At 48.3% G+C, this 15,620-nt stretch overlaps 1 protein-coding gene across 1 annotated transcript; it reads left to right on the top strand.

Moving 5' to 3' along the window:
* The first annotated feature begins 4,222 nt into the window (after nucleotides 1-4,222).
* LOC124028109 (beta-1,4-mannosyl-glycoprotein 4-beta-N-acetylglucosaminyltransferase-like) lies at nucleotides 4,223-11,096 on the top strand. The gene is made up of 5 exons (XM_046340256.1): nucleotides 4,223-4,307; nucleotides 4,774-4,949; nucleotides 5,109-5,265; nucleotides 9,193-9,902; nucleotides 10,209-11,096. Exons 1-5 carry the CDS (start codon nucleotides 4,230-4,232, stop codon nucleotides 10,525-10,527), a joined length of 1,440 nt encoding a protein of 479 aa, XP_046196212.1. The 5' UTR covers nucleotides 4,223-4,229; the 3' UTR covers nucleotides 10,528-11,096.
* Nucleotides 11,097-15,620: the final 4,524 nt, after the last annotated feature.

The following is a 15,620-nucleotide window of genomic DNA, read 5'->3' as shown; positions in this document are numbered from 1 at the left end:
CACCCCTCCTCTCCTCCCTCACTACCTTGCACCACACAGATTCAACCAGCCCTACTCTACTCCCTCACTACCTTGCACCACACAGATTCAACCACCCCTCCTCTCCTCCCTCACTACCTTGCACCACACAGATTCAACCAGCCCTACTCTACTCCCTCACTACCTTGCACCACACAGATTCAACCCTCCCTCCTTCCTCCCTCACTACCTTGCACCACCATTCAGATTCAATACCTCCATCCCTCTCTACTCCCTCACTACCTTGCACCACACAGATTCAATACCCCCCTTCCTCCCTTCTACCTTGCACCACACAGATTCAACCAGCCCTACTCTACTCCCTCACTACCTTGCACCACACAGATTCAACCACCCCACCTCTAGTCCCTCACTACCTTGCACCCACAGATTCAACCACCCCACCTCTACTCCCTCACTACCTTGTAGTCCACCAGATGTAGCATTAGCCTTGTGGACCTTGCACCACACAGATTCAACCACCCCTGTCTCCTCCCTGTGTGTGTGCACCACACAGATTCAACCACCCCACATCTACTCCCTCACTGTGTTGCACCACACAGATTGTGTGTGTACTCTACTCCCTCACTACCTTGCACCACACAGATTCAACCACCCCTATTCTACTCCCTCACTACCTTGACCACACAGATTAGCCTCTACTCCTTAGATTTTGCCCACAGATTCAACCAGATCTAGTATCACTTTGCCCCCAGATTCAATATCCTATCCTCACCCCTTGCAGAACAGATTCAAACTGTCCTCTACTCCTCACTACCTTGCACCACACAGATTCAACCAGCCTCCTATCAATCCCTGGTCTACCTTGCAGGAATTCAAAACCTGACATTTCTCACAGCACCAAAGTTTACTGAATCTTTTCCCTCACTTTTTGCATTCAGATTCAACCTCCCTCCCTCTGGCTCACTACCTTGTTCACAGATTCAACCACCCCCCTCTGGCTCCCTCACTACCTTCACAGATTCAACCCCCCTCCCTCTCCCTGACTACCTTGCACCACACAGATTCAACCACCCCCCTCCTCCCTCTACCTTGATCCACACAGATTCAACCACCCCACCTCTACTCCTCACTGGCTTGATCCCACAGATTCAACCACCCCTCCCTCTGGCTGATCCCTTGTTCACACTTTCCCTCCCTCCTCTGGCTTCACTCCCTTGCACCACACAGATTCAACCTCCCTCCTCTCCTCATACCTTGTTCACACAGATTCAACCACCCCTCCCTCTGGCTGATCCCACAGTTCAACCACCCTTTTCCTCCCTCACTACCTTGGCTGATCCCTTGTCCTTCACTACCTTGCACCACCTCAACCTCCCTCTGGCTGATCCCTTGTTCTCCCTCCTTCCACTCTCTCTGGCTGATCCCATTCAATACAATACCTCCATCTCCTCTCTCTCCATCCTTCCCCTCTACCTCACACCCTCTGATTGATCCCTTGCTCCTTCATCTCTTTCCTCCCTCCCTCCCTCCCTCTGATCCCTTGTTCACCGTACCAATTCCCCCTCCCTCTGGCTGATCCCTTGTTCAGTTGTTGCTTTAGTCCTGCCCTCTGGCTGAGCCTTGTGGAATGGAATTGTGTGTGTCCTGTGTGTGTGTGTGTGTGTGTGTGTGTGTGTGTGTGATGTCCTTGTTCATACTTTTCCTCCCTCCCTCTGGCTGATCCCTTGTTCATGTGTGTGTGTTTTCCTCCCTAGCCTCTAGATTTCTTGTTCCCATCCCACAGGCTAGTATCAGCTTTTCTTTCCCTCCCTCCCTCTGGCTGAACACTAAATCCCTTGTTCATACTTTCCCTCCCTCCCTCTGGCTGATCCCTTTTTGTTCATTCTTTTCCTCCCTCCCTCTGGCTGATCCCTTGTTCATACTTTCCCTCCCTCCCTCTGGCTGATCCCTTGTTCATACTTTCCCTCCCTCCCTCTGGCTGATCCCTTGTTCATACTTTTCCTCCCTCCCTCTGGCTGATCCCTTGTTCATACTTTTCCTCCCTCCCTCTGGCTGATCCCTTGTTCATACTTTCCCTCCCTCCCTCTGGCTGATCCCTTGTTCATACTTTTCCTCCCTCCCTCTGGCTGATCCCTTGTTCATACTTTCCCTCCCTCCCTCTGGCTGATCCCTTGTTCATACTTTCCCTCCCTCCCTCCCTCTGGCTGATCCCTTGTTCATACTTTCCCTCCCTCCCTCTGGCTGATCCCTTGTTCATACTTTCCCTCCCTGCCTCTGGCTGATCCCTTGTTCATACTTTTCCTCCCTCCCTCTGGCTGATCCCTTGTTCATACTTTCCCTCCCTCCCTCTGGCTGATCCCTTGTTCATACTTTTCCTCCCTCCCTCTGGCTGATCCCTTGTTCATACTTTCCCTCCCTCCCTCTGGCTGATCCCTTGTTCATTCTTTTCCTCCCTCCCTCTGTCTGATCCCTTGTTCATACTTTCCCTCCCTCCCTCTGGCTGATCCCTTGTTAATACTTTTCCTCCCTCCCTCTGGCTGATCCCTTGTTCATACTTTTCCTCCCTCCCTCTGGCTGATCCCTTGTTCATACTTTCCCTCCCTCTGGCTGATCCCTTGTTCATACTTTCCCTCCCTCCCTCTGGCTGATCCCTTGTTCATACTTTTCCTCCCTCCCTCTGGCTGATCCCTTGTTCATACTTTCCCTCCCTCCCTCTGGCTGATCCCTTGTTCATACTTTCCCTCCCTCCCTCTGGCTGATCCCTTGTTCATACTTTTCCTCCCTCCCTCTGGCTGATCCCTTGTTCATACTTTTCCTCCCTCCCTCTGGCTGATCCCTTGTTCATACTTTCCCTCCCTCCCTCTGGCTGATCCCTTGTTCATACTTTTCCTCCCTCCCTCTGGCTGATCCCTTGTTCATACTTTTCCTCCCTCCCTCTGGCTGATCCCTTGTTCATACTTTCCCTCCCTCCCTCTGGCTGATCCCTTGTTCATACTTTTCCTCCCTCCCTCTGGCTGATCCCTTGTTCATACTTTCCCTCCCTCCCTCTGGCTGATCCCTTGTTCATACTTTCCCTCCCTCCCTCCCTCTGGCTGATCCCTTGTTCATACTTTCCCTCCCTCCCTCCCTCTGGCTGATCCCTTGTTCATACTTTTCCTCCCTGCCTCTGGCTGATCCCTTGTTCATACTTTCCCTCCCTCCACTGGACCACATCTCTCCATCCCTCCTCCTCTCCCGATCTCCCTTTCCTCCACCTCATTCTCATCTCGACTCTCTCCCTCTCTCTCCTCTGTTCTGTTCATAGTTTGATAAAGCAGTGGAATCCCTGAGGTTGCCCTGTACAGGCTTCTAGGCTACTTTAGATTCATACTAGGTATTGTGTGTTACAACTGCCAGATTGCCTCTCTCTCTCTCACACACTCTTTCACTCTCTCTCTCTCTTGCTCTCTCTCTCTGTCTCTCGCTCTCTCTCGCTCTCTCTCTCTCTTCTCCCTCTCCCAGCCTCCCTCTTTCAATCTCTCTCTTTCTTTCTCTCTCCCATTCTAGCTCTCTCTTTTCTTCCCCCTGTCTTTCATTGTGTGTGGTTAAAGTGGGCTGCGAGAGACGTATTAAAACAAAACGTTAAGATGGATTAAATGTAAGAATAGATGTTGCACCGTCAGCACTGACTGCCCTGAATATGAACTGAATATGAACTGAATATGAACTGAACTGTTTTAAGATCCTATTTTTTCGGAGGATATGAAAGTCGATGGACTTTCTGACGTTTTTAGAAAGGGACTCATTTACATTCTGGGATGTTTTTTAGGAATTTGAATGAGTTGATCAAGGTTTTGGCCACATATTTTATATAAACCAATCAAGGAAGAAATTGGATTAGATTAAATGTACAGTTCGCTGACTGGTTGATGATGTCATTGCTTTAGACTCAGGAAGGTTATGGTCTGTAGAAATCCTCCAGGGGGAAGAGGGATGAGTGAATAATGAAAGGAACTCACCCTCTTCTCTCTTGCTACCTCCCCACATTCTCTCTCTCCCTCTCCTTTCTCCCCCTTTCTCCCTTTCCATCTCTTTCACCTTTGACTCTCTGTCTCTCCCCCTTCCATTCCTCTCTCTCCCCCCTCCTCTCCCCTTCTCTACAAGAAAAGAAAGCAACATTCTTGCCATGCACAGTTCATGTTGATATGTTTATGGCCTGTGTGTCATCTCCCATTGGTCAATTCTCTCTCTCCCCCTCTTCCTATAGGATGAAAATGCGACGTCACAGAGTGTTCTTGCTGTGCACAGTGGGCCTGTGTGTCATCTCCTTCCTCCACTATTACAAGGTAAAATATATTGTTATATGTATAGCCTACAGATGTAGGACCTTAATTTGATCACTCTTTTGCTGCTGAGAATTTTTCCTGTCCCGCAGGACATTCTGTTGCTTCAGGATTATTTTTTGCTGTGACAATACAGGTCAAATTAAGATCTTTATATTGTATATATTCAATGTATTTTAAATGAAATTGTATGTGAGGTGCCAATGTACCGACAATCTTGCCCAAGCTGTCTATTGTTGCTCATGTAATAAGGATGACAGTTGAAATAAGTCATCTGACGTTGTGTTTTCTCAGTCATTTTACTGTGTGTATAGTTGGAAATAGTTGAGGCTATTCTGTATGTTTAAAAAAAAACATTTGTCCAATAAAATGTATTCATTCATTCACAATGCCAAAATGTAAGTTCATGGGGAGAAATAAAGTGATAATTGTATTGTTGTTGATAGTCATTCTATTCTATTTGTTCCAGGCCCTACACTACGTATCCCTGCTCAAGGAGCTGTCGGCCCCGTACCCCAACATCAAGTCCTTCATCATGGTGACAGGCTTCTTCTGGAGGGAGGGGGGGGCCACACCGTTAACGTCGGCTGCCTCGTCGTCTGACTTCGCCGCCTCGCAGGAGGAAGGACCCCCGCCCGCCCTCAGGTGTGTGTGGGTCGGAGGGGGTGCGTGTGTGTGTGTATTGATGTTTTTGTATGACAGACATGGGAACTGCTGATGAAGTAGGGCTTTGTAAATACTTTTGATTGATTGATGACAACATGACCTTTCTGACCAAGACGACATTTGTGTTTGTTCCTACAGGCCCTCGGACACCAAGCCCCGGATAGTAGGGGCTATTGGCCCTGGGGGTGGAGGAGGAGGTGGGGTGGAGATGAGGCTGAGAGAGGAACCTGCTGCGCCCCAACCATGGGGTCAACCAGAGGAGGAGCCCAGACACAGGGACACGGATCCCAACGAGGTGAGACAGTTTGGTTGAACGGTCGGTTGTTTTACATGTCTTCACTGTGACTTAGGAGGATTGACAGTTTGGTTGAACGGTCGGTTGTTTTACATGTCTTCACTGTGACTTAGGAGTCACAGTGACAGTCAACAGTTTGGCTAATCTCTACACTGTGTTGACTATACTGCCATGCGTATGAGCTACAAACTGTTGATCTTAGAAACTGTTCTCGAGTCAGTGATCATGCCTGGTCATGGAAGTGCTAGGGAACCTGGGATATCTCCTGCCAGATGTGTTGACTACTCCCTGCTGGGATGTGTTTGAGGTTCTTCAACGAGGGTGTTGGCTAAATGTTAGCTGTGTATTAGAAACCCTCCTCAAGGCAATGATCAGGCCTGGGCCTGTATCCACAAAGCGTCTCAGAGTAGTAGTGATGATATTGGATCAGGTCCCCACCTGTCCATATAATCATATTCATTATGATATTAAAGGCTAAACTGATGCTAGATCAGCACAAAAAGAGACGCTTTCTGAATACAGGCCCTGGGCATAAAAGTGCTTCGGAACCTGTGATAAGAAAGAGTGTCTTTGGAAACGGTTCTCAAGGCCATTATCATCGGTAGTCTACCTACAGTCAACACACCATTATCATCAGTAGTCTACCTCCAGTCAACACACCATTATCATCAGTAGTCTACCACCAGTCAACACACCATTATCATCAGTAGTCTACCACCAGTCAACACACCATTATCATCAGTAGTCTACCTCCAGTCAACACACCATTATCATCAGTAGTCTACCTCCAGTCAACACACCATTATCATCAGTAGTCTACCTCCAGTCAACACACCATTATCATCAGTAGTCTACCTCCAGTCAACACACCATTATCATCAGTAGTCTACCACCAGTCAACACACCATTATCATCAGTAGTCTACCTCCAGTCAACACACCATTATCATCAGTAGTCTACCACCAGTCAACACACCATTATCATCAGTAGTCTACCACCAGTCAACACACCATTATCATCAGTAGTCTACCACCAGTCAACACACCATTATCATCAGTAGTCTACCTCCAGTCAACACACCATTATCATCAGTAGTCTACCTCCAGTCAACACACCATTATCATCAGTAGTCTACCACCAGTCAACACACCATTATCATCAGTAGTCTACCACCAGTCAACACACCATTATCATCAGTAGTCTACCTCCAGTCAACACACCATTATCATCAGTAGTCTACCATTATCATCAGTCACCTCCACACACCATTATCATCAGTAGTCTACCTCCAGTCAACACACCATTATCATCAGTAGTCTACCTCCAGTCAACACACCATTATCATCAGTAGTCTACCTCCAGTCAACACACCATTATCATCAGTAGTCTACCTCCAGTCAACCCACCATTATCATCAGTAGTCTACCTCCAGTATCAAGTCAATACACCATTATCATCAGTAGTCTACCTCCAGTCAACACACCATTATCATCAGTAGTCTACCACCAGTCAACACACCATTATCATCAGTAGTCTACCTCCAGTCAACACACCATTATCATCAGTAGTCTACCTCCAGTCAACACACCATTATCATCAGTAGTCTACCTCCAGTCAACACATTACCATTATCATCAACACACCAGTAGTCTACCTCCAGTCAACACACCATTATCATCAGTAGTCTACCTCCAGTCAACACACCATTATCATCAGTAGTAGTCTACCTCCAGTCAACACACCATTATCATCAGTAGTCTACCTCCAGTCAACACACCATTATCATCAGTAGTGTACCTCCAGTCAACACACCATTATCATCAGTAGTCTACCTCCAGTCAACACACCATTATCATCAGTAGTCTACCTCCAGTCAACACACCATTATCATCAGTAGTCTACCTCCAGTCAACACACCATTATCATCAGTAGTGTACCAACACACCATTATCCAGTCAAGTCAACACCATTATCATCAGTAGTCTACCTCCAGTCAACCCACCATTATCATCAGTAGTTTTTCTACCTCCAGTCAACACACCATTATCATCAGTAGTACCTCCAGTCTACAGTAGTCTACCTCCAGTCAACACACCATTATCATCAGTAGTCTTACCCAGTCAACACACCATTATCATCAGTAGTCTACCTCCAGTCAACACACCATTATCATCAGAAGTGTACCTCCAGTCAACACACCATTATCATCAGTAGTCTACCTCCAGTCAACACACCATTATCATCAGTAGTCTACCTCCAGTCAACACACCATTATCATCAGTAGTCTACCTCCAGTCAACACACCATTATCATCAGTAGTCTACCTCCAGTCAACACACCATTATCATCAGTAGTCTACCTCCAGTCAACACACCATTATCATCAGTAGTCTACCTCCAGTCAACACACCATTATCATCAGAAGTGTACCGCCAGTCAACACACCATTATCATCGGTAGTCTACCTCCAGTCAACACACCATTATCATCAGTAGTCTACCTCCAGTCAACACACCATTATCATCAGTAGTCTACCTCCAGTCAACACACCATTATCATCAGTAGTTTACCTCCAGTCAACACACCATTATCATCAGTAGTCTACCTCCAGTCAACACACCATTATCATCGGTAGTCTACCTCCAGTCAACACACCATTATCATCAGTAGTCTACCTCCAGTCAACACACCATTATCATCAGTAGTCTACCTCCAGTCAACACACCATTATCATCAGTAGTCTACCTCCAGTCAACACACCATTATCATCGGTAGTCTACCGCCAGTCAACACACCATTATCATCGGTAGTTTACCTCCAGTCAACACACCATTATCATAGTAGTTACCTCCAGTCAACACACCATTATCATCAGTAGTCTACCTCCAGTCAACACACCATTATCATCAGTAGTCTACCTCCAGTCAACACACCATTATCATCAGTAGTTTACCTCCAGTCAACACACCATTATCATCAGTAGTGTACCTCCAGTCCAAACATTAAGGCTCTTCCTTTTACATGTCAGGAGCAAAGTTGAATGGAATCTGAGTCATTGGATGTCAACAAAGTAGCAGTTAACACTAAGCTCTATTCAATCCGTATTGCGTAAGTATAGCTCAGCGTTTAACACTAGAGTGCTCACAAAGCTCATCACCAAGCTAAGGACTCTGTGACTTAACACCTCCCTCTGCAACTGGATCCTAGACTTCCTGACGGGCCGCCCCCAGGGGTGGGTGCTTAGTCCCCTCCTGTACTCCTTGTTCACCCACGACTGCGTGGCCAAGCACGACTCTTTTTTTAACAGCATCTACCCCCAACCATACGACTGCTGAACAATTCATCAAATGGCCACCCGGACTATTTACATTGAACCCCCCCTCCCCACCCCTTTGTTTTTACACTGCTGGTACTCAGTGTTTATTATCTATACATATTCAATTTACCCCTACCTACATGTACAAATTAACTCAACTAACCTGTACCCGCGCACATTGACTCAGTACCGGTACCCCCTGTATATAGCCTCGTTATTGTTAATTTATTGAGTAACTTTTTAGTTTATTTAGCAAATAATTTTCTTAAAACTGCGTTGTTGGTTAAGGGCTTGTAAGTAAGTATTTCACAGTAAGGTCTACACCTGTCGTATTCGGTGCTTGTGACAAATTACATTTGATTTGATTAAGTTCTAGCATGATTTCCCTGTTGACGGGACGCCTATCCCTAAGAATTAAAGGCAATGTTCCCGCAATAGAGCAGACTGTATTCATGGTAAATACTGCATATGCCGGCCCAATCGGAAATGACATTTCTATCTGTAACCCTTCAGCAATGCAGAATGTAAAGAGGCCTAATACAGTTTCTCTAGATTGATCTGTGAGGACGAGTAAAGTGCTAAACAGTCCCCTCTTTGTCTTGTCTTCCTCAGGAGCGTGAAGGTGAGGACCTCCACTTCAAGCCCTGGTACCCCAGCCACCCAGCCCACCCTGTCAGACCTTACGCCCCAGAGGAAAGGGCCTCGGCTGGGATCGATGACCAGGTGGTGCCTTCCAAGGCTCCATCCCCGGACCCCTTAGAAACCCTGGGCGACATCCACACCCGCACCCACCAGCTCCAGGACGACCCCACCTCCTACTTCGTCCGCACTAAAGCCGGAGCCCTCTGCTTCCGCCAGGGGACGGAGGTCGCCACCCCCAGGGATGACGCGGCACGGCCCGGGGGGCCTACTGTGACTGGTACTGGGTTAGGATCTCGAGCAGGCTCCCCTGGGCAACGTAAGCCCCTGGTGGTCCTGAACCAATCCCACCAACAACCACTCCATCCGTCGTCCTCCGGCACCTCCATGCCTCCCAAGGCCAAATCAAGAGGACGAGGAGGCAAACGACTGGTAAAATGTGTGTGTCGGCCGGGGTGGCACGGGCCCTACTGTGGGGTACCTACCATGGTCTACCACTCTAACCTGCCCACTAAGGAGAGACTGACGCCCAGAGAGAGACCCAGGAGGGTGATCAATGCCATCAACGTGAACCATGAGTTTGATCTTCTCCACGTGAGGTTCCACGAGTTGGCCCAGGCTGTGGATCTGTTCCTGGTGTGTGAGTCTAACTTCACCGCCTACGGAGAGAGACGACCACTACGGTGAGTGGACATAGATGTATAAGCGTCTGTCTGTCTTGCTGACTTTGTGTCTGTTTGCCTCCGACGGAGAGAGACGACCACTTCGACAAGTGGACAGGATGATGTGATGGCTGGCTGTTTGGCTGTCCATCTGGCTGGCTGTCCATCTGGCTGGCTTTCCATCTGGCTGGCTGGCTGTCTGTCTGTCAATCTGGCTGGCTTGCCTTCTGGGTGTCTGTGTGTCTGTCTTCTCTTCGTCTCTCTCTCCTGAAAGACTCGTTTAAGCGTATCTGTTGACACACTGTCTGTATCTGTCCCTCCCTCCAGGTTCCTGCGTCTCCTCCTGAACGGAACCTACGACTACGTGCGCCACAAAATCCTCTACGTTTTCCTAGACCACTTTCCCGACGGCGGGCGCCAGGACGGCTGGATCGCAGATGACTACCTCCGTACCTACCTGACCCGCGACGGCATGGCCAGGGTGACCGGATCACGCCCCGACGACGTCTTCGTCATCAACGATGCCGACGAGATCCCCGCCCGTGAGGGACTTCTTTTCCTCAAGCTGTTCGACGGGTGGACGGAACCGTTCGCCATCCACATGAGGAAGTCGCTCTACGGGTTCTTCTGGAAGCAGGTAGCCTAGAGGATTAGAGATCACAGGGGCGGGCTTGTTAACAGAAGGTTGCTGGTTCGAATCCCAAACCAGGCCTAAAAAAAAATCAATCCCGTGTGAACTTGATGGGTAATCAAGTTTTTTAATCGTATCTATTCGAACAGGATTTGAGCCGACGACTTGACGGTTGTTAGTGACAGATTCTAGAAAGATAAGATCTCTATTGGATTCCACTCAAACGATATACAGTGCCTGTTAAGTGCTATGGTTGGCTATTAGGATCACTTAACCCACTAAAACTGCTTACTGGTGTGTGTATGTGTGTATATATCGGAGGGGTTGTGTGTACCGTGCATTCGGAAAGTATTCAGACTCCTTTACTTTTTCCACACTACTACCTTATTCTATAATGTTCCTTGTCAATCTACACACAATACCAAATAATGACCAAGCAAAAACTGTTTTTATTTTTTATTTGAGCAAATCTATCAAAGAAAATAAACTGAAATGTGACATTTACACAAGTATTCATACCCTTTAATCAGTACTTTGCTGAAGCACCTTTGGCAGCGATTACAGCCTCGAGTCTTATTGGGTATGATGCTACAAGCTTGGCACACCTGTATTTGGGGTGTTTCTCCCATTCTTCTCTGCAGATCCTCTCAAGCTCTGTCAGGTTGGATGGGGAGCGTTGCTGCACAGCTATTTTCAGGTCTTTCCAGAGATGTTCCATCGGGTTCAAGTCTGGACTCTGGCTGGGCCACTCATGGACATTCAGAGACTCCTGCGTTGTCTTGGCTCTGTGCTTAGGGTCGTTGCCATGTTGGAAGGTGAACCTTCGTCCCAGTCTGAGGTCCTGAACACCCTGGACCAAGGTTTCATCAAGGATCTCTCTGTACTTTTCTCCATTCATCTTTCTCTCTATCCTGACTAATCTCCCAGTCCTTGCCTCTGAAAAACATCCCCACAGCAGATTCTTTTTTTGGTGCCAGGTTTCCTCCAGATGTGACGCTTGGCATTCAGGCCAGAAAGTTCAATCTTGGTCTCATCAGACCAGAGAATCTTGTTTCGCATGGTCTGAGAGTCCTTTAAGTGCCTTTTGGCAAACTCCAAGCAAGTTGTCATGTGCCTTTTACTGAGAAGTGGCTTCTGTCTGGCCAATCTACCATAAAGGCCTGATTGGTGGAGTGCTGCAGAACTGGTTGTCCTTCTGGAAGGAGCTCCAGGAACTCTGCAGCTCTGAGTGACCATTGGGTTCTTGGTCACCTCTCAGACCAAGGATCTTCTTCCCCGATTGAACAGTTTGGCTGGGTGGCCAGCTCTAGTAAGAGTCTTTTGGTTCCAAACTTCTTCAATTTAAGAATGATGGAGGCCACTATATTCTTGGGGATCTTCAATACTGCAGAATGTTGGTACACTTCCCCAGATCTGTGTAACAACACAATCCTGTCTCGGAGCTCTACAGACAATTCCTTCGACCTCATGGCTTGGTTTTGCTCTGACATCCACTGTCGACTGTGGGACCTTATATAGACAGGTGTGTGCCTTTCCAAGTCATGTCCAATCAATTGAATTTACCCCAGGTGAACTCCAATGGGGTGGCAGGGTAGCCTAGTGGTTAGATTGTTGGACTTGTAACCGGAAGGTTGCAAGTTCAAAACCCCTGAGCTGACAAGGTACAAATCTGTCGTTCTGCCCCTGAACAAGGCAGTTAACACACTGTACCTAGGCTGTCATTGAAAATAAGAATTTGTTCTTAACTGACTTGCCTAGTTAAATAAAGGTTAAAAAAATAAAAGATCAATACATTTTTTTTAAATCACGTTGTAGAAACCTCTCAAGGTTGATCAATGGAAACAGGATGCACATGAGCTCAATTTCAAGTCTCATAGCAAAGGGTCTGAATACTTATGTAAATAAGGTATTTCTGTTGGGTTTTTTTTTTGCAAACATTTCTAAAAACGTGTTTTTGCTTTGTCATTATGCTGTTTTGTGTGTAGATTGATGAGGAAAATGTTTTATAATAAATTTTAGAATAAAGCTGTAATGTAACAAAATGTGGAAAAAGTGAAGGTGTCTGAATACTTTCCACATGTATGTGTGTGCATGTATCGGAGGGGTTGTGTGTCTTAATTTAATTTATTTTTACATTTGACCTTTATTTAACTTGGCAAGTCAGTTAATAACAAATTCTTATTTTCAATGGCGGCCTAGGAACAGTGGGTTAACTGGTCTAGGAACAGTGGGTTAACTGGTCTAGGAACAGTGGGTTAACTGGTCTAGGAACAGTGGGTTAACTGGTCTAGGAACAGTGGGTTAACTGCCTTGTTCAGGGGCAGAATGACAGATTTTTACCTTGTCAGCTCAGGGATTCGATCTTGCAACCTTTCGGTTACTAGTCCAATGCTCTATCCACTAGGCTACCTGCCGCCCCTTAATGTGAGGGGTTGGGTGTATGTATGGGTTAATGTGAGGGGTTGGGTGTGTGTTAATGTGAGGGGTTGGGTGTGTGTTAATGTGAGAGGTTGGGTATATGGGTGTGTGTTAATGTGAGGGGTTGGGTGTGTGTTAATGTGAGGGGTTGGGTGTATGTATGGGTTAATGTGAGGGGTTGGGTGTGTGTTAATGTGAGGGGTTGGGTGTGTGTTAATGTGAGGGGTTGGGTGTGTGTATGTGAGGGGTTGGGTGTGTGTATGTGAGGGGTTGGGTGTGTGTATGTGAGGGGTTGGGTGTGTGTATGTGAGGGGTTGGGTATGTGTATGTGAGAGGTTGGGTGTGTATGTGAGAGGTTGGGTGTGTATGTGAGGGGTTGGGTGTGTGTATGTGAGGGTTGGGTGTGTGTTTGTGAGAGGTTGGGTGTGTGTGATGTGAGAGGTTGGGTGTGTGTATGTGAGAGGTTGGGTGTGTATATGTGGGGGGTTGGGTGTGTGTATGTGAGGGGTTGGTGAGCGTATGTGAGGGGTTGGGTGTGTGTATGTGAGGGGTTGGGTGTGTGTATGTGAGAGGTTGGTGAGGGCGTATGTGAGGGGTTGGGTGTGTGTATGTGAGGGGTTGGGTGTGTGTATGTGAGGGGTTGGGTGTGTGTATGTGAGAGGTTGGTTGTGTATGTGAGGGGTTGGGTGTGTGTATGTGAGGGGTTGGGTGTGTGTATGTGAGAGGTTGGTGAGCGTATGTGAGGGGTTGGGTGTGTGTATGTGAGGGTTGGGTGTGTGTATGTGAGGGGTTGAGGGGTGTGTGTATGTGAGAGGTTGGTGAGCGTATGTGAGGGGTTGGGTGTGTGTATGTGAGAGGTTGGTGAGCGTATGTGAGGGGTTGGGTGTGTGTATGTGAGGTTGGGGTTGGGTTGTGTGTATGTGAGGGGTTGGGTGTGTGTATGTGAGGGGTTGGGTGTGTGTATGTGAGAGGTTGGTGAGCGTATGCGAGGGGTTGGGTGTGTGTATGTGAGGGGTTGGGTGTGTGTATGTGAGGGGTTGGGTGTGTGTATGTGAGAGGTTGGTGTGCGTATGTGAGGGGTTGGGTGTGTGTATGTGAGGGGTTGGGTGTGTGTATGTGAGGGGGGGTTGGGTGTGTGTATGTGAGGGGTTGGGTGTGTGTATGTGAGGGGTTGGGTGTGTGTATGTGAGGGGTTGGGTGTGTGTATGTGAGGGGTTGGGTGTGTGTATGTGAGGGGTTGGGTGGTGTGAGGGGTTGGGTGTGTGTATGTGAGGGGTTGGGTGTGTGTATGTGAGGGGTTGGGTGTGTGTATGTGAGGGGTTGGGTGTGTGTATGTGAGGGGTTGGGTGTGTGTATGTGAGGGGTTGGGTGTGTGTATGTGAGGGGTTGGGTGTGTGTATGTGAGGGTTGGGTGTTGGGTTGGTGTGTATGTGAGGGGTTGGTGTGTGTATGTGAGGGGTTGGTGAGTGTATGTGAGGGGTTGGGTGTGTGTATGTGAGAGGTTGGGTGAGCGTATGTGAGGGGTTGGGTGTGTGTATGTGAGAGGTTGGTGAGCGTATGTGAGGGGTTGGGTGTGTGTATGTGAGAGGTTGGTGAGCGTATGTGAGGGGTTGGGTGTGTGTATGTGAGGGGTTGGGTATGTGAGGGGTTGGGTGTGTGTATGTGAGGGTTGGTGAGCGTATGTGAGGGGTTAGGTGTGTGTATGTGAGGGGTTGGGTGTGTGTATGTGAGGGGTTGGTGAGCGTATGTGAGGGGTTGGGTGTGTGTATGTGAGGGGTTGTGTGTATGTGAGGGGTTGGGTGTGTGTATGTGAGGGGTGTGGTGAGGGGTTGGGTGTGTGTATGTGAGGGGTTGGGGGGTTGAGGGGGTGTGTGTATGTGAGGGGTTGGGTGTGTGTATGTGAGGGGTTGGGTGTGTGTATGTGAGGGGTTGGGTGTGTGTATGTGAGGGGTTGGGTGTGTGTATGTGAGGGGTTGGGTGTGTGTATGTGAGGGGTTGGGTGTGTGTATGTGAGGGGTTGGGTGTGTGTATGTGAGGGGTTGGGTGTGTGTATGTGAGGGGTTGGGTGTGTGTATGTGAGGGGTTGGGTGTGTGTATGTGAGGGGTTGGGTGTGTGTATGTGAGGGGTTGGGTGTGTGTATGTGAGGGGTTGGGTGTGTGTATGTGAGGGGTTGGGTGTGTGTATGTGAGGGGTTGGGTGTGTGTATGTGAGGGTTGGGTGTGTGTATGTGAGGGGTTGGGTGTGTGTATGTGATGTGGGTTGGGTGTGTGTATGTGAGGGGTTGGGTGTGTGTATGTGAGGGGTTGGGTGTGTGTATGTGAGGGGTTGGGTGTGTGTATGTGAGGGGTTGGGTGTGTGTATGTGAGGGGTTGGGTGTGTGTATGTGAGGGGTTGGGTGTGTGTATGTGAGGGGTTGGGTGTGTGTATGTGAGGGGTTGGGTGTGTGTATGTGAGGGGTTGGGTGTGTGTATGTGAGGGGTTGGGTGTGTGTATGTGAGGGGTTGGGTGTGTGTATGTGAGGGGTTGGGTGTGTGTATGTGAGGGGTTGGGTGTGTGTATGTGAGGGGTTGGGTGTGTGTATGTGAGGGGTTGGGTGTGTGTATGTGAGGGGTTGGGTGTGTGTATGTGAGGGGTTGGGTGTGTGTATGTGAGGGGTTGGGTGTGTGTATGTGAGGGGTTGGGTGTGTGT

The sequence above is a fragment of the Oncorhynchus gorbuscha genome, unplaced genomic scaffold (assembly GCF_021184085.1).
Source record: "Oncorhynchus gorbuscha isolate QuinsamMale2020 ecotype Even-year unplaced genomic scaffold, OgorEven_v1.0 Un_scaffold_3772, whole genome shotgun sequence".
In the NCBI taxonomy this organism is placed as follows: Eukaryota; Metazoa; Chordata; class Actinopteri; order Salmoniformes; family Salmonidae; genus Oncorhynchus; species Oncorhynchus gorbuscha.
Note: the sequence above shows the minus strand (reverse complement) of the source record. Positions and strands in the feature narration are given on the sequence as shown.